The sequence below is a fragment of the Micromys minutus genome, assembly GCF_963924665.1.
Source record: "Micromys minutus genome assembly, chromosome: 29".
Taxonomy (NCBI): Eukaryota; Metazoa; Chordata; class Mammalia; order Rodentia; family Muridae; genus Micromys; species Micromys minutus.
The window spans coordinates 27,637,111-27,661,960 of record NC_137964.1 but is presented as its reverse complement, the minus strand read 5'-3'; the positions used below and the strand labels follow the sequence as shown (position 1 = coordinate 27,661,960).

The 24,850-nt window shown below is 53.5% G+C and overlaps 1 protein-coding gene across 2 annotated transcripts in view; it reads right to left on the bottom strand.

Moving 5' to 3' along the window:
* Positions 1-24,850, bottom strand: part of TPCN1 (two pore segment channel 1) — a 47,813-nt gene that overhangs the window by 3,244 nt on the left and 19,719 nt on the right. For both annotated transcript variants that reach the window (XM_080940844.1, XM_080940843.1), the window contains exons 3-27: positions 18,119-18,246; positions 16,643-16,819; positions 15,256-15,369; positions 14,647-14,777; positions 14,256-14,344; positions 13,637-13,671; positions 13,207-13,265; positions 12,920-13,019; positions 11,446-11,562; positions 11,146-11,270; positions 10,153-10,201; positions 9,786-9,849; positions 9,289-9,333; positions 6,562-6,618; positions 6,421-6,474; positions 6,053-6,125; positions 5,192-5,299; positions 4,506-4,577; positions 3,947-4,036; positions 3,009-3,124; positions 2,426-2,472; positions 1,748-1,816; positions 1,556-1,640; positions 354-493; positions 102-182 (exon numbers count right to left, since the gene is read on the bottom strand). In XM_080940844.1, the coding sequence (XP_080796970.1) occupies positions 102-182; positions 354-493; positions 1,556-1,640; positions 1,748-1,816; positions 2,426-2,472; positions 3,009-3,124; positions 3,947-4,036; positions 4,506-4,577; positions 5,192-5,299; positions 6,053-6,125; positions 6,421-6,474; positions 6,562-6,618; positions 9,289-9,333; positions 9,786-9,849; positions 10,153-10,201; positions 11,146-11,270; positions 11,446-11,562; positions 12,920-13,019; positions 13,207-13,265; positions 13,637-13,671; positions 14,256-14,344; positions 14,647-14,777; positions 15,256-15,369; positions 16,643-16,819; positions 18,119-18,246 (2,225 nt within the window). The remainder of the gene's footprint in view (positions 1-101; positions 183-353; positions 494-1,555; positions 1,641-1,747; positions 1,817-2,425; positions 2,473-3,008; positions 3,125-3,946; positions 4,037-4,505; positions 4,578-5,191; positions 5,300-6,052; positions 6,126-6,420; positions 6,475-6,561; positions 6,619-9,288; positions 9,334-9,785; positions 9,850-10,152; positions 10,202-11,145; positions 11,271-11,445; positions 11,563-12,919; positions 13,020-13,206; positions 13,266-13,636; positions 13,672-14,255; positions 14,345-14,646; positions 14,778-15,255; positions 15,370-16,642; positions 16,820-18,118; positions 18,247-24,850) is intronic.

The following is a 24,850-nucleotide window of genomic DNA, read 5'->3' as shown; positions in this document are numbered from 1 at the left end:
GAACGCAGCAAAGCATCAGAAGATGCTTAAGCATGGAGGCTGTCATTGGAACCTTCCAGAGCCCTCCACTAGACGGGTGCCTCCCAGAGTGTCGGCCCTACCTGGATCTCCTCCTGGTACATCTTCAGGCTCAGGTCACTCTTGGTTCTCGATCGCCGTCCCAGAAACACCATGGAATTTTGCTGGGGAGGAACGGAGGTGTGAGAAGTGTACGTGGCTGCAGGTGGCACGGACTCACCCGGGGCTGAGCCACAGAGGCTACTTCTACACCGCTGACGTTTCTGCAAGGGTGCCACTGGCTCGAGGTGGCAGGCCCTGCCCCCTTTGCAGCTGCAGAGCTTGTGTCCCCTCACCTGGTATTTCTCCATCTGAGAGAGGGTGTCCAGCAGCCGGGTGACATCAGAGGAGGTGCCTCGTGCCTCTCGATAAAGCTCCAGGATGGCCCGAAGCTCCTCCTTGGACATTTCCTTCTCAATGATGATGCCACTGTCCACTGAGGGTGGGGAGAGCCGGGTCCCATAACCGCTTTCCCCTACTGTGGAGTCCGATCTTCCCTCCCAAGCAGTGGTCCCTCCCCCTCCTCCCCTCGCTAGCAGGGTGCGTGCATCAGGAAGGTACTGCATCTAGCTGACAGCTTACGGGGCATCAGGGAGAGCAGGGTGTAGTAATCTCAGTATTTGGGTATGGAGAGTGGATGGACCACCTCAGGGCCAGCCTCGGCTGCCTAGTTAGTCTGAGGCCAGCCTTGGCTGCTACATGAGCACCTATTTCACAGAGAGGGGCTTGAAGAAAAAGTCTTAAAAAAAAAAAAAAAAAGCATCAGGTGGCATTGAGGATGCAGAGATTTGGGGATCCCTTATATATCAGGACTAATCACACACGTTTGTGCGCACATATAAAATCAGCTAGCTCACTACCGTGCCGATTTTAAGAACAGGCAGGAACCAGAGTTCTGCTCTAATGTGCGTTCCCTTTCCTTTCTTCAGTTGGGGGTTGTAAACTAGGGGCTTTTGTACATGCTGCGTACGGAAACACTGAGCTGCCGCTCCGCTAGGTAGGAAGACGGCCGCACACACAGGCAGCAGCGAGCGCAGCCAGGCCCTGGGCTGCAGAAAGGGCACCGTTCACCTCTGCGGTGAACTGCTCACACGTGGCATTGGGATCTGTCTGAGCGTGTTACAGAGGACTCAGCTTACGCTGGAGGCTCACACTGGGAGTCGGGAGCTGTGGTATATTATAGGGAAATGTGGCATTGGCTGACAGGCAGGGCTGGCTGTCCTACTGTCCTGGCTCTTAGCAATGTATGCTGGTGAGAGTCTGTACAGCGTTGGGAGGGAGAGTCAGGGCTTCTCCTCCCACAGCCTTTCCCACTCGGGACGAAGGCATGGCTGCTGCTTGTTATACATTTAGGAACTGTGAGCATTTTTCTATTCGATTTCTAACAACGGATACGGGTGAGACCTGGACAGACCAGGCAAACGCAAAAGCTGGGCTGCTGTAGTGAACAGCGGGCCTGGGGACGGCCAGTGGGACTCGGGGTGTGGCCTGCACAGACCTTCCGAGTCCTGGCTCTTGCGGCTGTAGTTCATGCGGAAGACGAAGGCCTCCAGGATGAAGGCCACGATAATGGTCATCACCACCTGGCCAGAGAGAGGCAGTGTGGCTCCGTTAGATGTGGCTCTCGGACACTGCAGCCCGGGGGGTGGGGGCGGGGGGGGGTGCGAGAATGGCTGTGGCGGGGACCTACCATGGTCACAATGTAAAAGGTCATGAAGTACAGGCGGCTCCAGTGGGAAGTCTGCGAGGTGACACCTTCCTGGAGGGGGCAGTGAGTGAGTTTGTGGGCAGCACGGACCCCACCCCCACCCCACTCCCTTCTCTTGAGTCTGTCAGCCCAGGCCCAAAGCCAAGCGCTTCCCTGGCCCTCCCTGTGGGTGTGGGGACCTGAGGCGAGGGCCTCTTGCTCCTTGAATCTGAGTGTTCCTTTCTGTAGCATCAGATCCCAGCCCTCTCCAGCATGGCTGACTGGGGCCCAGGTCAGCACAGACAGGCTTCAGATGGAGAGAATTTAAGGAATCGAGGAAAGAAAGCCCTGCCCCCATAGTCTCTTTCCTTTATTTTAGGGACAGAGTCTGTGGACTAAAGTGATTCTCCTGCCTCAGCCTCCCAAGCAGCTGACACTACAGGTTCACATCACAGGGCCTGACATGGCACCCTGTTGACCAACAGTCAGATACCCAGAGGCTGTCGGGGTGCACAGGGAGGGGACACAGCCAGAGGCACGGAGCAGAGGGGTGGTGCCACCCACACTGGGACCTTCTACTATTGCATGATAAAAGATCCCACACCCTGTGGGGACAGGAAGAGAAATGGCTTGGGCCCTGAGAGAGAACAGAGGTGTATAGGAGGGAGCCCCAGAGCTTACCATGATGATGTACCAATTGTTGACAACGGTGAGCTCAAACAAAGTCACTGCAGGAGAAATGGGGGTATGCTGATGTCAGAGGTCCTCTCCTGGATAACTGCCACCCAACCTCTTCCCTCAAAGGCGTGCCTTTTGACTAAAGAGCCCATGCGAGCTAGCTCTAGCTAAGGCTGGTGGCAAGGAGAGAGCGGCAGACTTTATGGGGTATAGATGGGAACCAAGAGGGGCTCTCCCTTCCCTTGAGGCTACCTCCAGGACGGGGATATTCTCCCCTCACAGGCTTCAAGGACCCAGGGAGCAGAGAGGAGCCTCGGGACCTCCGTCAGGGGCTACGAGACTACTGAATGGCAGCAGTAGGCTGGGTCCCCTCGGCTGGCACTGCTGACACCGCAGCTCTCCAGCAGGGACCTCCAGTTTCCCTGTCACTGTGAGGTCTGGTGCCTGGATCTGCCTATTCTACGGTCACACAGAACTGCTACAGAAGGGACCCCAGGAAGGGCACCAGTGGCTAGGGAGCAAGGGAGACCTTATGCAATTCTGAGCCAGACTGAGAGGCTGGGAGTACCCTCTGGGACTCGCTCACCGAAGCTGTTGAGGATGTTGTCAAAGTTGTTGAGATAGTAGTAACCTTCCTCCACCTTGGTCTTATTGCCCACAGTGTGGTTGATGAATCGGTAGGCGTCGGCCACTGTGCTAGAGCTAGCGAGGGAGATGAGGAGGCAGGAGGGTTACAAGAATGACTGACCGCCTTCACTGGGACAAGCACTCAAACCAAGGCCTGGCTAGGGGTCTCCTTGCCTCTCCGAGCCACCCATATCTTGCCCCGTGCACCATTACTAGGCAGGTGTACAACCTGCAGAGGAGGCAGAGGTGGTGAGAAGGGGACCTCCCCTGCCCTCCCAGGCTCCAAGCACTAACCCATGTGCCCTCGCTTTGACCCAGTTGCTCCACTTGACGGGGACCCTGATTGCCACACTCCGGTTTTATATACTCTTCTATCATTTGTAAGAGTTAGGTGTCCATAACTCCAGGGAGCTCACTAGCAAGGCTATGCCCTGTGTCCCCAGCCTGATAGTACACAGACCACGGAGGACTGGAATAAGCTGTGGTGACCATCAGTATGGGCTCTTGGTGCAGCCGTCATCTGGATACATACAAGGGTCACTGGTGACCTATCAGCGCCCAAGGCTGCGTGGGCAGTCATAACTGGACACAGTGATGGCGGGTCATGCTCATTTCCTTTTGGAGGGGAGGGGAAGGGCCAGGGCCACAGAGGAGTCACCCTCCCTCTTCATCCCTCAGCCCTGTGACCTTCTTGCCATGTGCCATCTTCTAGTCTCTTGCCAGGTCCCGGTGTCTCCTGGACAGTATATGGGGGAGGTGAGGGTTGCCCTGGTTCTGGGGAGGGGGTGTGTCGGCTGAGGCCTGAGCCCTACTATGGATGGGTGATGCTGGCTCCCTCACTGTCACACAGCAGCAAAGCCCGTGCTGGGCAGGCCCAAAGCCACTTGAGCCACTTACTTGCAGCAGTTGGGGGTCAGTCGCCCGCTGAAGAACTCCATGCCCACGATGGCGAAGGAATAGTAGAACGTGAGCAGCGTGAGGCCGAGGCTGGGGAGGCAGAGGGACAGGGCGGTCAGGGCGGGAGGGGACAGGGGCAGCTGTAGCGCGTCCTGTTCCCCTGGCAGTGACTGCAGGGAGGCATGCCCCTAGACCTGGCCACGTGGGCATCGAAAAGTGTCTGCAGGGGAGGGGCCGCGTTGCTCATGGTGGGGGACGCTAGGGACAGATGCCCCTTGACCAGAGATGCACCCCTTACCTGTGAAGGGAGGCTCACAGGTGACCCCTTACCTGTGAACGTAGACACAGGTGGTAAGTCGACAGCTCCCTGCCCTCCCCACTAGACAATTCAGCCAGGCCAGTACTGCTGAGGGGACCTGCAGGGTCCGGATTCTGTCTCTTTGAAGACCACCCCAAACCCCTGAACACAGCCTCCCTGATTTCTCCTTGTTCCCACTTCCCTTAACCCCTACATGAGCCTGGTGCCACCTGGACCTGCAGGCTGAGAGGCGGGCAGTACCTGGCCATTCTTGGCAGCAGCTCAAACATGGTGTCCAATACGTTGCGGTAGCGTTTCTTCAGTTTAAATAGCCTGGGCAGCGAGAACAGTGTTGCTGAGACCACAGAGGCAGGGGCATGGCCACACAGCCTCTTCCTCAGATGGGCCAGAATCTTGTAAGCTCTCCTCAACCCCTCGTCAAGACAAGGCTAAGAAGCTTTGCACTGCTGAGCTCACTTCCCTTGGGACTCATAAACTGTGGCACTGGACGGGACAGACCTGGGACACTGGGGGCAGACCTGGGACTCTCTGAGGAGCCACAGACTGGGCTAGCCTCATCATGTCATGCAACTTTAAAAAATAATGCAGCAAGTCCCCCACTGGAGTGGACAGATGAAGCCAGTGGCTCACATAACATGACAAGCTCGGGAAAGGGGGTGTACAACTGGACATGCTCAGGAAAGGGGGTGCACAATCAATCAACAGCAGACTTGTTCTAGTCCCTCAAAGGTAAGATGCTCTGACTGATACTGGGCAAGTGGGCAGTGTGGCTCTTCCTAGGCTGCAGGCTGGGCCATTCTGCCCATCGAGAGCACTGGGTGCCCCTATTCTGAATAGCTCAGGCTAAGGATGGGGGGCCCTGCCACCAGCTGGCAAATCTCGTGGGCTAGTCCCAAGGGTCCCCACTCCCAAGCCCTGCATGTCACCTCAGCAGCTGAAGGGGACGCAGGACCACAATAAAATAGAAGGGCTCCATGTTGAGCGTCAGCGCGAGTAGTCCCAGGAAGGCAAACGCTGTGACCGAGAAATCAAACCTGGGGCCAGGGAAGAAGCCAACGGTTTGTCGTTGATATTCTAGGCTTCCCTTCTACAGTTTTCTCCTTCACCCCTGCTCTTAGCTGGCTTCCACAGAGACCTGACTAGCCACAGCATACAGTGGGGCTTGTGCCTGCCTGGTGTGCTCGGGACAATGCCCTATAGCTGGCTATCCCCCAGCCTCAGCTCAGGTCTGAGAGTCGTCCTTGGGCATTCTGACTCCAGGGTGCATGTGCCTGGAAACTGCTTCGGCAGGCAGAGGCAGACACATCCCTATTGAGTTTGAGGCTAGCCTGGTCTACATATTGAGTTCCAGGACAGCCAGGGCTGTTACAGAGAAACCCCGGGTTCTCTCAAACAAAACAAAGCAGGACAAAACGAACAAAACAACCAGGATCTGGCATAGCCTAGCTAGGTACAAATATTAAGCTGTTTGCTGGGAATGGCTGTGGACTCCTGATCTTCCTGCCTCCACTTCCAGAGCACAGGGATGACAGCCCTGTGCTGTGGGTCTGGCTCTGCCACACCGGTTCTGCCCCGTGGTTTTTTCAATGCCAGCCAAGAGGAGGTGATACTTTCTGTGGCCCTTGTGAAAATGACAAAACCTGATGGCTAGGAAGAGCCAGCTTTGAGGACTGTAGGGACTGGTGTGGGTGGCCCCAGAGCAGGTCCCCAGAGCCACCTGCCCTTTGGGTGTGGGGAGAATAGTCAACATGGACACCTGCCTCAGGGTTATCATGAGCTGTACTTACAGGTTCCATCCAGAGGACAGGTACTCCACAGGGCCCAGGCCAGCCACCTTCATGAACAGTTCAACTCCATAGACTAAGACAAGAGGGAGGCGTCAGGGGCTAATCTGGGTTCTCCCCAGCCCACTGGGGGAGAAGGCCAGCTAGAGGCCAGACTGAGGGACATGTTGGGGGAGGGGACAGCTAGAGGCCAGACTGAGGGACATGGTGGAATGCCATATATAACCAGGGGACAGTGAAAAGTGCATGGATTTGAAGCAGGGTAGAGAAGTCAGACCAAACCTCTAAGATGGGGGTCCTTCAAGGTTCTGTTTTAGGGAAGGGCCATGAAATGCTGTAGGTGACTGGGCCGAGCCACAAAGCACACTTACTGGTAAGAAACACGAGGTAACTCCAGGGTACGTGCTTTGAGATGAAATTCCCACCTAGAAGACAGAGGGACGGCAGAAGCGGTGGCTGCGGTCAGCCAGGGGCTCTGTGTAAAGCGGGGCGGGGCCCCAGCCGGAGCTCACCTTTCAACATGAACGTCTCCACCAGAATCCAGACACCATTGACAGCCACCACCAAGTCTGCGATAGAGAAGGACTGTGAGAGGGGGTCAGAAGGGCAGGCCTACAGGGCTGGGGGTAGGACTTCCTGGGGTGTGAACAGAAGAGGGGCGCAGGGGGGGCACAATCATTCCTGGAGGAGTCCCACATCTGCTTAGAGTTCTCCCTATGGACCAACATCAACCAGGGAATTCCTCTAAGAAACATATAGGAATGGCCGAAGGCACAGTTAACATCCCTATGGTAACTGGGTTCAGAGGAGGAGACCAAGTTGTCTCAACACAGATAGCCGGCATGCATGGGCTTGTCTGCCTTTAAGATGACCACGATGCTAAGAGCAGTTGCTCTCATGGAGGGCCAGGGTTCCCAGAACCAAGATGGTGATTCATGACTATCCGTAACTCCAGTCCCAGAGATCTGACATCCTCTTCTGACCCCCAATGCTCCAGTACACACGGTACACAGATGCTCAGGCAGGCAAAACACTCGTAAAATAAATAATAAAGTAAAACTCCCCCCTCAAAATGACTACATGAACACAGCCATGCCACATAGTCAATGGACCGTCTACCCAATGTCTTCCTTCTGGACCCATCCCAGGAGCAGAATCTAGAAATGGGGGAGATGTGTATGTATGGGGGTCAGAGATTGGTTGAGCAGATGGGCACATTCACCAAGGGGCATGCCACCTATGCCATCCCTCTGTGTGTTACTGTGCTGTGGTCTCTACTCCCTGCCCATGGGAACACATGACAGAGGAGGAAGGATGCCTAACTGTGCTCCCATACTAAGCTATTTACATATACCTCCTGCCTCGGCACTTGGAGGGCTAGACTTAACAGGCTTCAGCCACTATGTCCAGTTCTTACAGCTTTAAAACACACACACACACACACACACACACACACACACACACACACACACACGTCTACTTGTTTGTTATTTATTTGTGGGGAGCAGGGAGGGACAAGTGTCACCAGGTGCCTGAGGTAGTCAGAGGACAACTTGTGAGAGCTGGTTTCTTCCTTCCACTGTGTGGGTTCCAGGGAACTGAACTCAGACCTTCAGACCTGGCCACAAGCTCCATTAGCCCCTGAGCCATCTACTAAAGCTTTTAAATAACAGGGGTGGGGGGGGGGGGCCGGGAGCTGTAATAAAAGTCAGCCACTGGGAAGCAATGGATATTCTCTATACCTTTATACCTTATTCTGCTCTGAAAGTATGACTTAAAGCCATATAAAATGTGCTACGGAATTATGATACAGAGTCCAGTGAGAGAAGGGAAGCCCCAAAGATCTGAAATAAAATGAAATGAAGATGGGAGGTATGGTAGCACAGGCTTTTTGCCCCACACCTGGGAAAGCAGAGGCAGGAGGATTTCTCTGGGTTCCAGACCAGCCAGGGCTGCACAGTGAGACCCTGTCTCAGAACAATAAGACTTGGCAAGGTGTCCACATATAGAGACAGGAACTTTTTCTGGGGGCCTGAGGCACACTAAGCAAACCTGGGTGACACTCCAGCTGACACAGCCCTGTGGAGGGGCTGCTGCTGGCACCTGCGGTTTAAAATTGGGAGTCAAGACATGCCAGAGTAGTGAGTTAGGTAAAAGCCCTGGGGTTGAAAATCTGAACCATCAGCTGAGCCATTCACGCCTTTAATCCCAGCTCTTAGGAGGCAGAGGCAGGCAGATTTCTGTGAGTTTAAGAAGGGCCTGGTCTACAGAGCTAGCTCCAGGACAGCTGAGGCTGCTTAAAGAAAATCTACAGAGGAGGTGTGTTTCTATATGGGTTTCTGCCTCCACGCTTCAAATCAGACCTCTGAATAAGATGATCACTTTCACAAGTACTCAGTAAATTATTAACGAACAAAACCCTGGCTGTGTCTGAAGAAAGCCTGAGAACAGTCAGTGCCAAGCAGCGAGCCCTCAGACCTGAACATCATTTCTTCTCAGACAGAATCCGCAGAAGCTCTGAGAGTGTGTGAGCCTGGCTGGGGACTTGAACTGTCACTCTGTTACTACTTCCGTGTGATGCTGGAGACTCCCTGTGTACCAACTGGTATCTCCAGCTCCCGAATTGTTTTTCCTTCAGGTAAGAACTTGCTGTTGAGCCAGGCTAGCCTCGAACTCAGCCTCCCTCGTGCTGGGACTGTGCTCATGAGCCACCACTCTCAGCTAGGTTCCCCGCCTCCCAGCTGCCTTAAATGTTGAGAATTACATGTTGCTATGGCTACTGTGTCAGACCACAGGACTCTGGACTAGGGTACCAAGTGATAAGGACCTAGGTATGTGGGGAACACAGGCAGAGTGTAGACAGATCTGGTTCCTTAACTAAGCGCGGTGGCAGACTCATGCCTGCTGAGCAAGCATCCTGAAAACATCCTGAAACAGGAGGGGCCCTAACAACACTTGGTCCCAACAGACACTGGCCTGCCACAGAGACACAGGACTGAAGTGAGGGAGCAGAGGAAGTGACCACAGCTGATCACTTCTGTATGTAATAAGCGTGTCAATCTCAGAATTTTTCTTTTTCTTTTTCTTTTTTCTTTTCTTTTTTTTTTTTTTCTTTTTCTTTTTGAGGAGTACTGGGGACAGGACCCTGTGCTTGGCACCTTCTGGTCTCTCTACCTTCAAGAAGGAAGGACTCAGGAGGACAGGGGCCCCGGCCCAGAGCTGTGATGGTTCACACTTACACATGAAATACTGGAAGGCCTTGGAATTCACAAGGATGTTAATCCCTGTTTGAAGAGAAGAAAGTGTAAAGGTTAGAGGGTCCAAGGTAGGCTGGGCATGGGCGCGCACTGTTAGCCCTAGCACTCAGCACTCGGGAGGCAGAGGAAGGTGGATCTCTGAGTTAGAGGCCAGCCTGGTCTACAGAGTCCCAGGACAGCCAGGGCTATGCAAGGAAAGCCTGTGTCAAAACAAAGCAATCCTGGCCTTCCACTAAAAGGTGACTATCCCGTGAAGAACAGCAGGCATCTGACTTAAGGTGCTTTTATTTATTTGTTTGTTCATTTTCGAGATGGGGCTTGCTAGGAGGACCCGAATAATCACAGACTTGTCATCTGCCAGTCTGAGCTTCTGCAGTGCGGTGGTTATGGGCACCTGCCTGGCACTTGGATTTTGAATTACTAATTAGGGTCCTTCCTGAGCTAACTGCTTACTTCCTACCTTGGTTGCACACACTGACCTTTAAAGATGAGGAAGGCTGTCCGGGGAAGCTCATCAAACCAGTGTTGTCTGTTCTTCTTTGCCTGCAGTTCAGAGGATCCAGGAAGATGAGGTCAGGGCCAGGGACCAGAACCTAACCCAGATCTCCACAGGGGCTAGCCTCCTGCTCCTGCTGCTAAACTGGGAACGGCAGTGACATTTAAAGATCTGGATGATAGATTGGAGGCTGAGGTTCATGTATGGACCACATTTGCATGTGGTCTCTCTGAGAAGCCTTGGGAAGGCTGAGTCATGGGGTCTGGATTCCTGTTGTGGCTGAGGTACACGCACCATTGAAGGCTGAGCTGCCTTCCTCACCTGCTGGGTGCGGATGCAGAGACACTCACCTTCCACTGCAGAGCTGCGACCTCGTAAATATCATAGAAGTCCTTGAGGCTGTCACAGGCAAAGTGAAAGGATGGTCACACGCAGGCCTGTCACCCAGTGACACTCACCCTCTGTTCCTCCCACCTGCCCAAGGCTGCCTCTCACAGGAAGATGGATGCCTTATGGGACCTAGCCCTGAGCCAGGTCCTCACCTGCCTGATTGCCAGTGTTTTCCAAAGGCGAGGATGACTCAGTCCACACTGACCACCTCTGCCCTGCAGAGGCTGCCCCTGAGGGAAGAGAAGCTTCCAGGGCCTGACAGAGTAGCAATGGCTCAAAGAGCCTGCTGCCCACACTTTCAGAGCAGGGGGAACCCGGCTGAGAGGGCAGCACCCTTGGTGCTTACGGGACTCAAGGCCAGCACCGAAACTGGACATCTCTCGGGCTCAGTCCCTCCAAGCTTCGGTGTGCATGCACATGCATGTGTGCAGGGGGAATGTTTTTCCTTTAGGTTGGAGAACAACTTTCAGGGGTTGATTCTCTCCTTCCACCTCAGGCTTGGCAAAGGCACTTTTACCTGCTGAGCCATCTTGCCCTCTCCTGTTTTCTATTATTATTATTATTATTATTATTATTATTATTATTATTATTATTATTATTATTATTATTATTATTATTATTATTATTATTATTATTGACAAAATCTGAAATAGTCCAAGCTGGCCTCAAACTCTCTACATTAAGTTTCCAACCCTCCTGGCTCCGGCCTTCGAGACATGCATCAGCACACCCAGCCTCAAACATTTCTTTCCAACCAAACCGGACTGAAACGGGCTGCTGTTTGGCTTCTGTGGTTTGTAAGAGAGCACTAAGGAACATGACCATGTGAGAGCTGTGGTGTAATCTGCATCCCTCAAAGGCCTCCCTAAACCCACCTAATAATGCCCAAAACCCATCCACTTCAGGACGGGAAGGTCTGTCCCCGCTGCCCCGACACGGCCCCCGGCTCTTACCTGAGCAGAGGTGTGTTGCTCTGATTCAGGGCCTTGAAGGTCAGGAAGCGCTCCCTTGCACTCATCCGGGGCTTGTAGAAGCGCATCAAGCCTTCGAACTGCCTGTAGGTGATGCCGGCTGGCCTCTGCGGGAGAGGGAAGGCAGTTCGGTAGAACACGGGGACACAGGACGGCACCTGCATTTCTCCCATGGGCAGTACGGCAGCCACAGGTTCGCCAGCCCTGCCGAGCCCAAAGGGGTGCTTTTGGTAGGGAGAGAGAATGAAGTCCCTCTTCGTGGCCCTGTCCCCACTGCCCTACCCTTTGGCTGACGAGCAGGTGGTACGCGTGCTGGATGGCAGTCCGCTTATGCAGCAGCAGAGACTTGAACTTGTGCTTTTCGATGTCGTTGAAGGTGTCAAACACCACGGCCAGGAGCTGTGATGAACAAGGAAGGTCCTCTGTTCTGTTCAGACAAACTCTCACGGCAGAGTTGCCACAGGACAGGTTTGGTGTCACCTTGATCTGTGTCCCCAGGCCATGGCCTCTCTTATTAAGTTCCGTATTAGATGGTCTCCTATCCCCACACAGGTGAGTGACAGTGGACAGTACCACACTGTATTGGGGATACCAGTCAGCTGTGGCATTGCTTTCTGGTTGGTGGGGAGAAGCCCCGCCCCTTGTGGGGTTTCTCGAGTCTCCCGGGACTATGGGGAGAGCAGAGGAAAAGTCTGCTTCTCCTGGTGCCTCTCAGTAGACAGACAATTTAAAACCACTACAGGAGGCAGCTGGTGTGTTACATTGTGATTTGAGGGAAGGAAGGAAGAAAGGAAGGAAGGAAGGAAAAAAACTTATTTCTTTGTTAAGTCTTCAAATTTCCTATTTCACCAAACCACACAGAGAGTGTTTCCACTCCTTGTCTTCCTTTTGATTTTGTGTGTGTGCGCCTGAGGAGGTGTGTGTGCACCGTGTGCCTGAATGTATGTGTGTGTCATTGTTACTGCTGGGAACCAAGCCCTGGTCCTCTCCAAGGGCATTTGCTCAGCGAGCAGAGTATTTACCTAACATGGAGGCTCCCAGTTCCATCCCCAGCACCACATAAAGTCAGATGTGGTGGCACATGCCTGTAACCTCAGATCCAATGGGCTGGGGGTGGTCCAGGGGTACAGAGGTTGGCCAGCATCTGAGAGGATTTGGGTTTGATTCACAGCACCACGAAACTCAAAGGCTATGGGATGCCCTGGTCTCTGTTCACTCTGCTGTTGCTGTGGGTCTTGACCTGTGTTGGCTGTAGTCTCTGATGGCAGAAAACATTTCTGGTGGCCCTGGGCAAGTGTCTCGGCAGCATCAATGTGCATGGGAGCTTCGTGCCCCTCACAGGATGCACTGTGCGTAGATTTTTCTCATGATTCACGAGAAACCAGGCAGAAGTTCCTTACACACGGAGGGACGGGATGCAGTGCCAAGCTACCCTGAGCTGTGTGGTGATGGGCACGTGTGTCCCTGTAAAGTCTGACACTCAGCTGCCTACCCTGCACATGACGGTAACATGACGAACATGTACCTGTGTACAGTCCTCTCCGCACAGAGCCTGACTTCCTTAGGGCAAGATTTTCACTGTGAGGCTAGAAAGGTCCAGCACCATCTACAAAGTGGCGGCGCAGAGCCAGGGAACCCTGGCCATCCTCACAGCTTTCTGCAGGGTACCACACCAGACGGCGGACCTGGGATACGGTGTCCCCACGTCTCCATCCGAGGGGCCCACTACTGCAGTGGAGCCAAGAGGGACACTCACCAGGTTCATGATGAAGTACAGCTCAATGGAGAGGTACACTATGAAGAAGACACAGGACCAGGGGTTCCGGGAGTAGGAGGGCATCATAACGTCCGGAAAGCTGTGTGCGTGGCAGAGGGTCACCTTAGCCTCTAAGAATGCACCTTTCGAGGGTCAGCTGCTTCCCGGCACTCCCGGACAGCCCCTCCCTGTGCGCACGGATATAGGGGCGGGGCAGGGAGGGATGACGGACATCCCGGGGCTGGAGTGAGGACAGAGGTCAGTGGTGGGAGTGAACCCGGACTTACTTGGCTGTGGTCAGGAGAACGAACAGGTTGACGATGCTGTTCTCCAGGGTGTTGAAGTACTACAGGGAAAGGGTGGGGATGCTTTGCCAGGTCTGGACAGTCGCTCCCAGAGCTCCTCTACCCCTTCCACCTCAGAATGCAAGGGGCATCGGGGCAGAGGTGCAGCGCACACGGGAGCCTGCGCTAATGGAAGGAGCTGGCCACCAACTAAGGGAGTGAGGCTGTTTCCCTGGGAGTCCCAACCCGATCCTGGAAGCTTTGCCCATAAAAAGGGGGTGTCCCCTCAGCTCTCAGGGTAAGTGGTGGCTCTCTTGGGAGCCAGAAACCAGGCAGGGTACCCTTCCTAACATAGCCGGTGACCTCCCAGCTACTCTGTCTGACAGGAAGCAAGGCCTCCCCATAGACAAGGGACCAAGAACTCATGACTTACGGGGTCAGAAGGGTTTGTGGAGAATAAGTAGAAACCTAGAATGTGGTAGAAAAACAGACCAAGAGTGGAGTTAGAGCGGGGCCAGGTGGGAGGCGGGGGAGGCCACTAGGGTCCAGTGAGGACTGCAGGGCTCTGGAGAACACACATGCTGGCTAACGGGGGTCATGCCAAAGTGTGCGAGCCTGCTGACACCTAGGGACCAGTGCTGGCACTGTCAGGTCTATTCTTTTAAAAGGGCTATTATTATCATTATTATCATCATCATCATTATTATCATTATTATTATTACTATTATTGCATAAGATTGAATTTTAAGCTGGTGGTTTGAGGTTTTCAAACCAAACAAACCATATCTGTGGGCTGGATCACAGATGCAGGCTGCTGACAGGAGTGTCTCTGTGCTCCGAGGACACGGCAGCCAAGTCATGCAAAGGGATGTTAGCCCTTCCTCAGGAGACTGAGGCAAGACATTCAAGGGTTCTAAGCCAGCCTGGGCTACGCAGTGAGACCCAGCTGCCCGGCCCCTCTACCACGTGGGGGTGTAGTGAGAAGCACTGGGTTTGCAGCCGTCTCGGCCTAGGGGGTCTGGAGACTGACTGTCAGGATGCAGGGTGCTCACCGAGGATGGCGAAGATGATCATGAAGAAGAGCAGCAACAGGAGGATGTCCATGAAGGGTGGCAGTGACTGGAAGATCTGCCGCAGGTTGCTGGGGAGAAAGACAGCCAGCTGAGGGGCGGAGGGGGTGGGAGGGCAGATCTGTGCCTTGAGGTAGGGGACACACTAGTGGAGATGTATCTGGTATACTTGACCTACTGACCCAGGAGGGCACCAGGCTTAGTGCATGCATGTGTGTGTGTGCACGAATGTGTGTGTGTGTGTGTGTGTGTGCAGCCACCTCCACCAAGTGACAGTCTCTGAAGAGGGAAGGGGTGGTAGGAGGCCACATCACCTGGAGGACCAAAGTCACCTTCCACAGCAAGGAGTGGGCATGCACACGTAAAGCCTTACCGTCGCACGCCGCCGCAGTACCGACAGTCCACCAGGAAAATGCAGCGGAGTGCCCGGGTCACCCGCATGTGGGAAGTCTGCCGTACCAGCACCACGATGGCTTCAATGAACTGCACCACCAAGACTGACGTCTGGAGATGACAGGTCAGAACAGGGTTAGCTCCCTGACCAAGCCTCTAACATACTGAGCAGACACAGATGCACACAGCCCACAGGGACCAGCAGGGTTCCTTCCATTTCTGCCTCTCTCAATGGCGATAGTGAGTCCTCCTGTGGCCAGTAAAGATGCGTGGCCGGGGATGAACTGGTGTGCGGGTCCTCTCTACAGTGAAGCGCCACCCAGGGCGCCCACCTATGTTCTCCTGACAACCTCAGGCACCAGGAAGCCCTTCAGAACTCAGCTCATTCCATCTCTGCTCAATTGGGGACGTGGAAGAAGAAGGCCAGGGCACGTGACCCTATAGGTTCCTGGCCTATGCAAATCACTTCACCAGGCTGTCCTCTCGAGCACACACTGGGGACAAGAACTTTTAAAGGGAGCCATAGACAAAGGTGTGACAGGGACCCGGGAGGAATCACCGCAATGGGATGGACGGACTGATATGTTACCTTGACCATGGTGCGCTTGTGCCTGACGAACGTGTGGAAGCCCAGCCACCGCAATTTCATGCAGAGTTCAAATACCACCACCATGAGGGCGAACAGCTCCAGGGTGGCGTGGACCTGCAGCCACAGAGGTGACAAGTGTCTTCAAGGAGGCCGTGCATGTCTCCTCCCCTCTCCTGGGACTTCTCCCAAGGTGTTCAAGTGCGCGCACACACACACACACACACACCAAAGAGAGAGAGAGAGAGATGACACACAAGGCTTGGACACAAGGCTTTTCCCAGATGGCTAAGAATAAACCTGACATTCAAGAGATAAAAATGCAGACCCACATAGTATAAAGTTAGGAAGGAGTCTGAGGCCTTAAGAGAGGGGAAAAAAGTCTTGTTCTGGGGAGAACCGTGTGGTACTTATACAACAAACAAAATCTACAAAAGGCATTCGGGAAGCAAAAATGGGGGATTAAAAACAAAAAGAAGGCAAAGGCACCAAATGTAACTGTCATCTAGTCTAAGCCGGCTTTGAGGGCTGGGGAGATGGCTCAGTGGGTAGACACCTGCACCCAGAAACAGACAGACAGAGAACCCGCTCCACAGTTGTCCCCATACATGTGTCATGGTATGAGTGCAGGTACACACTCACATATACACCCACACCCAGACACACGTGCACTCATGTATACACACTCACACAGACACACACACAGATATTCACACATATGCACAGACATACACAGAGACACAGACACACTATACAAATGCATTCACACAGATATTCCCACTCACAGATAAACAGACACTTACACAGACACACACACACAGACAATCAAACATAGACACTCAAAGCACAGACAACACAGACATACACACTCATACACAGATACACTCAGACATTCATAGACACCTCACACACACACTCACAAATACAGACACTCATATAGATACAGACACACACACACACTCATACACAGAGACACACACGAACTCACACATCTCACACAAACACACTCAGACACACAGACACTCTGACAGACACACACACGCTAATAATAGCTAATTTCTTTTAAAAAGAAGAACGTATGAACACCCAACACTCTAACAGTGCTTCCCCATAGGATAGAAGGGCAATGGCCCCAGGAAGACCCGCAGTGGGCCTTCACCTACACCCACGTGGGCTGTGGCTCTCCCGGGCCTGACCACAGGGTAGCCCAGTGGGACAGGCCTCTGAGTGAGCTCTGAAAGGCCTGCCTGTTCACGGAATCACTGGGAAACAGAGGCGCACCCCCTTCAGCTTCGAGCAGGGAGCAGCTGCATCCTCTCTGTGTTTCTAGAATGTTCTGCGTTAGGTCCCCTGAAATCACGGACAGGGCGTCCTTTCTCGCGGCACTCACGTAAGTGCGGAGCTTGAGCACAGGGACAGCGGGTGACTCGCACAGTGACAGCAGCAGCAGAAGCAGGGCTGTGAACAGCTCCATCATGTAGAAGAAGTGGTTGTGGACAAAGAGGTAGGCCGCCAGCGCTCTGGCATCCTTGGGGTGGGTGAAGAACTTGTCGTTGTTCTGGCCTTCCTACAAAGACAGGGGATCCTGAGCTCGAGAGCACGGAGGGTCCGGGCTTGGGAGGCGGTGGGGCAGAACATGGGGCAGGTCACGGAGGCTAAGACACAGTTCAGGCGGCAGACAGGTTAGTCCCAGCTCTGATGACTCAACAACCGCTGCTTAAGTCTGCGGAACCCGGAGGGCTAGGGGAGCTCGGGGAGTTATCTGGTCCTTACAGGGGATGGATTCTTAGGCTTGAAGTATAGAGCTTACGCGTAGGCCAAACTAGCAGTATGGGGCAGGCTTCCTCAGCCTTCTCTGTGGTGGGCACAGTAAAGCGCAGGACAAGGCTGGAATTCCCAGGAGTTCAAAGAAAGGGGAACTTATGGCAGGAATCTGACGACCGGGCACACCAAGCAGTGGCCACCGGATGCTGAGTGACAGTTTCACTTGGGAGGAAACTATAGCACTCCTATAGCACAGCCCTGCCCAGTAAAGCCTCGGTTGCACTCTGTGCACACTTGAAATCCCAGCACTCCTGAGGCAGAGGCAGGCAGGGCTCTGTGAGATTGAGGTTAGCCAGATCTGCATAATACGTTTCTGGGCAGCCAGGGCTATGCGGTGAGATCGGGTTCCTTAAACAAAAGGGGAAAACTATGTTGCCCGAGACTGTCTGAACTTAGGTTAACACACACGTAATGGTTTTAAAGAAAAGTATTGCTTTAAAAAAAAAAATCCCTAAACACTACCAGGATCCCTTTGATCCCAACACTCAGGAGGCAGAGGCAGGAGAATCTCTGAGTTCTAGACTACATAAAGCGACCCTTTCTCAAAAACCAAAGACAAAATCAAAAACCCTTCCCCCAAAACAACCATGAACTATCGGGCCAGACAGCAGCAACAAGGCACACAGAAGACCAGACCATGCACTGCATGGACCACCCTTTGCTATAGTACAAGGCAGACAAAACGGTCCCTAAGGGCTGGGTCCGTGTGTGTGTGTGTGTGTGTGTGTGTGTGTGTGTGTGTGTGTGTGTGTGTGTGTATGTGTGGTCCTGGAAGACAAAAGAGACAGACTGGGGTCCTAGGGCAGACACAGTCACAAATGGGCCTCAGAGGAGGACCGGGCACACAAGCTCCTATGGCACAACCAGTGAGCTTCCCACCCCCGTACCCCCTATTCTCCACCTCCTGACCCCTGCTCCTAATTTGGAGCAGAGCAACCATGCAGACCACAGCCATTCCTCTGAGCTTCTGAGCTGAGCACGCCCCTCCCCCTCCTTCTGGCTTCCAATGCCCACCCCCAGGCACTAACCCAGAATCACTTACCTGGAGGTAGATTGCAGCCTCCTGATAATTCATCTCCCAGTTGTGTCCAGGCGGACTAGAGGGAGATCTGTCGGCTCCAGAGACCAGGCTGGGCACCTGGGAGTTGTGGACGCCGTGGCTGCCCCCATCTGTGTTAGAAGAGGAGAGAAACTCAGAAGCTGTAGTGGTTTGAATAGGAATGGACCCCATACAATCATGTATTCCAATCCTTGGCTCAGGGAGTGGCACCAGTAGGTGGTGTGGCCTTCTTAGAGAAAGTGTGTCACTGTGGGGGCGGGCTATGAGATCTCCTATGCTCAAGCTACACCCAGTGCAGCACAGTCTCCAGTTGCCTGTGGATCAAGATGTAGAACTCTCGGTACCATGGCTGCTTCCTGCCACTGTACTTCCTGCCATGATGATAATGAACTAAGCCTCCGAAACTGTGAGCCAGCCCCAAGTAAGTGTTGTCCTTTAGGAGAGTTGCCTTGGTCCTGCAATAGGACACTGACTAAGACAGAGGCCGGGCTTAAGATGACACAGAACCGCTTCAGCGTGAGAAAGCCCGGTCTGTGGTCCGTCTGTCAGTGTGCCAACCTGGACTGCTAGCAACAAGCATTAGGGTGGCTGGTCAAAAACACTTTCTCTTAAATAAGAAAAAAAAAAAAAAAAAAAAAAAAAAAAAACCTATGCCAGCAAGGTGGCTCAGCAGATAAAGGTGCTTGTCACCAAGACCTGAAGTTAGTCCCTGGGACTCCCATGGTGAGAGGAGGGGCATATAGACATGCCAACCCCTTCAATAAACAAATACATGTAATTCTCTTAAGAAGAAGAAGCACAGACGACCCGGGGGAGTTGAGGAGGGAACGGCTAAACCTACACATGTCTATATATATTTAGAAAAGAAACCCAGGAAGAAAAACAAGAAGGAATCTGTCTATGAGGACGGAGGACAGGCAGAAGAAAGCAGGGCTCCGCTGCTTAGACTTTTGACTTCTGGAAGCTTGTGGAGATCTGGCTTCGTCAAACATTTAACCGTAGGGAGTCCACTCCCCTCCCTTCCCCCTCCCCCAGGAGGAGAGAGGGCAGGGACAGGACCATCTGTTGCTTTCCTCCCACCCTTGCTCACCTCTCCCAGAACCCTGCCCTCTCCCACCCTCGGCCACAGTGTTTGGCTTGGAGAGAGGCAGCTCTGGCTCACAGGCAGCTGACCCGGGCTTGCCAGGAGAGCCAGGGATCACAGTGAGAACTGGAGCCAGCCAACTGGAGCTGAGTCTGGCACTTGTCCTGGGTCAGCTGGGAAAGAGGAGCTAGGGTCAAAAAAAGCTCATTAGCCTGGCTTGTCACAAGCCGCAGTCTCTCCTGATCTCCCTTGGTGAATTTGAACACGGGGCAGTGAGTCCCATGTGGTTAATTTACTGAGAAGAAAATTAATCTATGACAGTCTGGTTCCCTGCAACCCACAGCAAACGAGGCTTCAACAGGAGGAACCCGGATGTTTAGGTACTGTTATTTGCATGGCTGGTGGGAAGCAGCTGTGTGGTGCACACCTGTGAAAACAGCAGCTAAATCAAGAAGTTAAGGGCTGGAGAGAGGGCTCAGCGGTTAAGAGCACCGACTGCTCTTTCAGAGGTCCTGAGTTCAATTCCCAGCAACCACATGGTGGCTCACAACCATCTGTAATGGGATCTGATGCCCTCTTCTGGTGTGTCTGAAGACAGCTTACAGTGTACATATATAATAAATACATAAATCTTAAAAAAATAAAAAAGTTCCGCCTTTGTGAGAGGCCTGAGGTCTGCAAACTCAGAGCCTGTCTGGGTTACAGCCCAGACCTGAAATCTCTGCCGCAGAATAAAACGTAGGACCCACTGGAGAGATGGGCGGAGGGTTAGGTTAAGGCTGCCAAGCTTGATGACCTGAGTTTGATCCCCAGGACCCACCATGGTTGAAGCTGAGAGGTGATCCCCACATTCGACTCTAACTTCCATACGTGCGGGACGTACAAACGGACACGGTAAATAAGCATGTGTTAGGAGTTTTAAAATGAGCCAAGTCTCATGGCAAATGCTTTTAGTCATAACCTTAAGAGGTGGAGGCAGGTGAAGCCTTCTAAGGTCAAGGCTAGTCTGGTCTACACAGCAAGGTCTGATCAGCCAGGCCTATAACAAGACTCTGTCTCCTTAGATGGATGGGTAGATGGATGGATGGATGGATGGATGGATGGATGGATGGATGGATGGATGGATGGGTAGATGGATGGATGGATGGATGGATGGATGGATGATGGATGGATGGATGGATGGATGGATAGATATGTCAAAAGCAAAAGTGGGTCAGACATAGCAAGATGCTGTCTCAAACAAGGAAGTTAAAAGTAAGTAGGCCAGAAGCACAGCTGAGCGGGAGAGTACTTACTAGCTTAGTGTGCACAAGGCCCACAGTCAACCCCCAGGACCATAAAAACTAAATTAAAAAGATGGGGAAAAAAAAGGTCAGGTGGAGGTGGTGGTGCACACCTTTAATCCCAGCACTCAGGAGACAGAAGCAGTCAGATCTTTGAATTCAAGGCCAGCCTGGTCTACAGAGTGAGTTCCAGGAGCGCCTGGGCTACATAGAGAAACCCTGCCTTGAAAGACCTAAAATAGATAAATACATACATAAAACTAAATGGAAGGGTGAGAGAGCCAAGGCTTCCCCTGCCTCCGTCCGGCCGCAGAGACTCACTCAGCCGCCGCCCTGCCCGATGACCCTGCACGTCTTAGAACTTTCTTTCTGTTAGAGGAGTATCCTCCATCCAATCTGCGCATCCACCTGCCTCCTCCCCTTCATCACTGAAATGCATTCTCGCTGTGTGGTAAGTATGTCAGTTCTGGGTCACCAAGTATGTGCCGTCCTGTAACTGTGCCCCGGGGATCCAGTGTCTGTCCCGACTTCCAGTGACACTGACTCCGGTGTAGCCTCCGAGGGCCAGGCCGTGGAGTGTGTGTTCATTCCTTAGGAGTCAGGTGACCGGTCACAAGTGTAACTTCTGAAGCATAAACTAGGCCAGGCACGGTGGCTGGCCCGATGCAATCCCAGAGCCTTGGGGACTGGGGCAGGAAGACCCTTAACAAGCTTGGGTTACAGTGAGACCCTGCCTCCAAAAGAAGAAGAAAAATCCACCAAACAAATTCCTAGTAATAATCCTTCTCGACTCCTACCAGCTGCCTGAGCTTCATAAAACCACCACCATCAACAACAACCCCCCAAACCAACCAACCAACAAAGCAGGCAGATGCGGGTGGCCCAGGAAACAACCCCCACACTCAGGGACTGCTCTGAGGGGTGAGCAGCTCTCGGTCTGTGCCCGGGGCAGAGGCCTGCCAACCACACTGCCTAGCTGCTCGGCTCCAAGAGAACCGTAACAGTGATAGCACACGTGAGCCTGAACCACAGCCCACCAGCCAGTCTAGCCTGTACTAACACAGGGCCTGGCTTGTGCACCAGGCACTTTACTGAGCCCAGATGTGAGTAACTTTGTCTGGACGCAGAGGATGGATGACTGGGTTCTTGGGGTGTGCCCGGGGAGCGCAGGAATGGGTCCTCTGTGTGGAGGCAGGCTGGGGGTGCTGAGAGTGTACCTCTCGGCTTGTGACTGTACAGGCAACAGCTGAATCAGCACAGGCCCAGGGCGCCTCAGGAAGTTGACAGGCCCCGCCCCTAGGATCAAAATGATTACACGCAGATTTCCTGCTTCAAACCCTCCCCCCATCTGGCCACAGCCAACAAGCACCAGATAGGGCCAGGGAGACAGCTCAGCTGAGAAGGCGCTTGCAGGATAAACACCAAGACCCCCAGAGCTGCACGTGGTGGGGCTATAACACCAGCACTGAGGCGGGGGGAGTCGGGTGAGCCCTGGGGGCTCCCTGGCCAACCAGTCTAGCTGAAAATGTGAGCATCAGGTTCAGTGAGAGACTCAATATCTCAAATAGGACATTGGAATGCAATCTCTGGCCTCTACATAAATACATAGGCATGAAAGTCCACCACCACCACATGCATAGCACTCGCATACACACACATAAACACGTACACACACACACACACACACACACACACACACTCACACAACACTAAGCCAGTTGGTATTAGTCTTCTGCTTCAGAAATACAGTGTCTGCCTCCCTGGGAAACCGTAAGCATTTACTCTCAACACACACTCCAATTAAAAAGGCCATTTGTCATGTCTTCTTATCCCTTTTACGTCTTCTCCACCACTATCCTGGCCCCTAGTTATTCTGGAATTTTTCTGCCTAAGGGACCTTTAAGCGGTCAACTTGCCATCCTCACGCTGTCTCGGGAGAGACTGCCCTTGGCTCCTCTGTTAATCCCATGACTGTCTGTCCCTGACCTCTGACCCCTACATGGTCCTGGGAATGCACAATCAGTGGTGTGTTTCCCTGTTCCCCTGGCCAAATGTCAGCTCCATAGGAACATGGGCCTTTGTCATAGTGTCTGTGGTATCCCCAAAGCACAGAATATGTGTGTTTGTGTGTGTGTGTGTGTGTGTGTGTGTGTGTGTGTGTGAGTCCAGTGTATAAAGAGTCGACAAATCTATCAGGACTGATGTAAAATAGAGGATCTTGCCTGAAGATCACATACTCCCACAGCCTCAGAACAACAGGTGACCAAGAGCAGAGGGCACAGAACCAGGCAGCGTTTACCCAGAGTGCACTAGGCAGCACCCAGGGGTGTTAAGGGGTACGCCACGGTCCCTCAGTATTCTTTTAAAGACTGGTTGCAAAGTATCTATACAAAGGTGATCCAGGACAAACCTTTCAGAAAGCACAGAGAGGAAAAACATGGTTCTGGTGTCCGGGTAGGGGGGCTGAACTTTCCCTCCCACAACTGTGCGCCAAGCTTTTAACCCTTCGCCCTGGAGAATGCAACAGGGAGCTTGGCAAGGCCTGGGACTTGTTAGTGGCTCTCACACGGGGACAGGCCTGAGAGGATCTGGGTAACCTGGGTCACTGAAGGGCTTTTCAAGGAAGCCACAGGTGACTCCGCAAAGCCTCCTTCAGCCATGCAGGTGGCTGGGTAGGAATATTTAGGGATTACAGAAAGGTCATAAGTGCTGGGCAGGGAGCCACCAGCCCTCCCAGTTCTTTCATGTGGAGGTTTTGGTGGCTTCAGGTCCAAAACCCCTTGCAGTCTAAGCTGCAAACCCCTGCCTGAGCCCGTCTGTCTGCCTAGCTCTGAGGCTGGAGTCGCTCCAGCTCCTAAGGGCCTATTGTCCCTCGTGTGAGCTGTGCGGAGGGGCTTGGCAGTGTTCCACAGAGAAAGGACAATTAAGAACCCCATGGAAGGGCAGAAGGGATGTGTCACAGCTCAGAGGGTAGGCCCTGTGGCCAGCAAATTCAGGTGGGGAACTGATCCCTGGGCCTGGCTCCGATGAGCTCGGCCCAGTTTGGAAGTAAACGGAGAACTCCCTGTGACTCTTCCGAGTGTCACCACAGTACATGATGTACCCCCTGATCCCACTGAGGCCAGACTCCCTGAATCTGTTGTAGAATCCCTGGCTGCACAGTCCCAGCCCCAGTGACCACTGGCACTCCCTCACACTGGTGAAAGGGCCTGCCCACCCTCCTCATGAAGAGCCCCCCCATGAGAAACAGGTGACAGGTCTTCAGGTAAAAGAGCTGGGCTCACACAATATCACAGACTCTCACTGTGGTCTGCTGCAACAGGCCCTCTGCAACCCAGACTTTTAAAGACCCCCATCAGCCCCCAGGACTTCTGGTACACCTGAAAGAACCTTCCAGATGACTAGCATGGTCAGGGGGCAAGGCATACCGCAAGAGACACGATGGAGGGGCCAGGATGACATCATCAGAGAACGGTCCTAGAGAGCTAGCCTTCCCCAGCCTTCTCAAGACAACTGCTGACCTTGGCCTCTGAATTTCCACTTGTCTGGGAGGCAGTTAGAAATTCGCAGGGATGCAGGGACCAGCCTTCGTGGGCAGTGGGAGCTCAGATTCCCTGGCTCTGGCACCCACCGTTTGGAATAAACCAGAGAAGGTGGCTGGGTGGATGGGTGGGAGCATTCGGCCACCAGGAAGTTGACGCCCTGAGCCCGAGGGAAAGTTCCCTAGAGGTACACAGTGTGTTCAGTGCTGCCGGTGCCCTGGGCGGGACTCGTTGGAAATTCAGGCTGAGCAGACAGACATGAAGACCTCTAAAGATCTGTATGGTCCGTGCCCCGGAACTCCATCCTTAAACCCTGGCCACGGGCCCAGAGACAAGAACACAACGTTATCGGAGAACAGAGAGGGGGATTGGAAAGCAATAGGCCAGAAAACAACTACCCAGACGTGGGCGGAACACGCACCGCCTCCAACCCTGAGACTCAGACAGCCCTGGATGACCCACGCGCGCAGATGGCCATGCCGCCTCTACGCTGATGTAACGGGCCCAGGCGCTCCCCGCAAACAGCTGGCTGCTTCGCAGGCAGCCTCTGAAATGGCCCTGCGGGGAATCCGAGGATTCCGCTCGCTGGAGCACAGCAAGAAGCAGCCTCCTGGTGCTGTGGATAAATAGAAATGGCTTCCATATGCCAGCCATAAAGCCGGGGAAGAGAGGCGAGGGAGGGAGAAAGATGAGGGAGAGGGTGGGCAGGAAAGAGGGGCTGCTCTGCCTCCACACATCCAGCAGGCAGGTCAGCCCCGGTTGGCCTCGAGGCCTGGAGAGGCAGTTTTGGGTAGAAAAAGCCTGA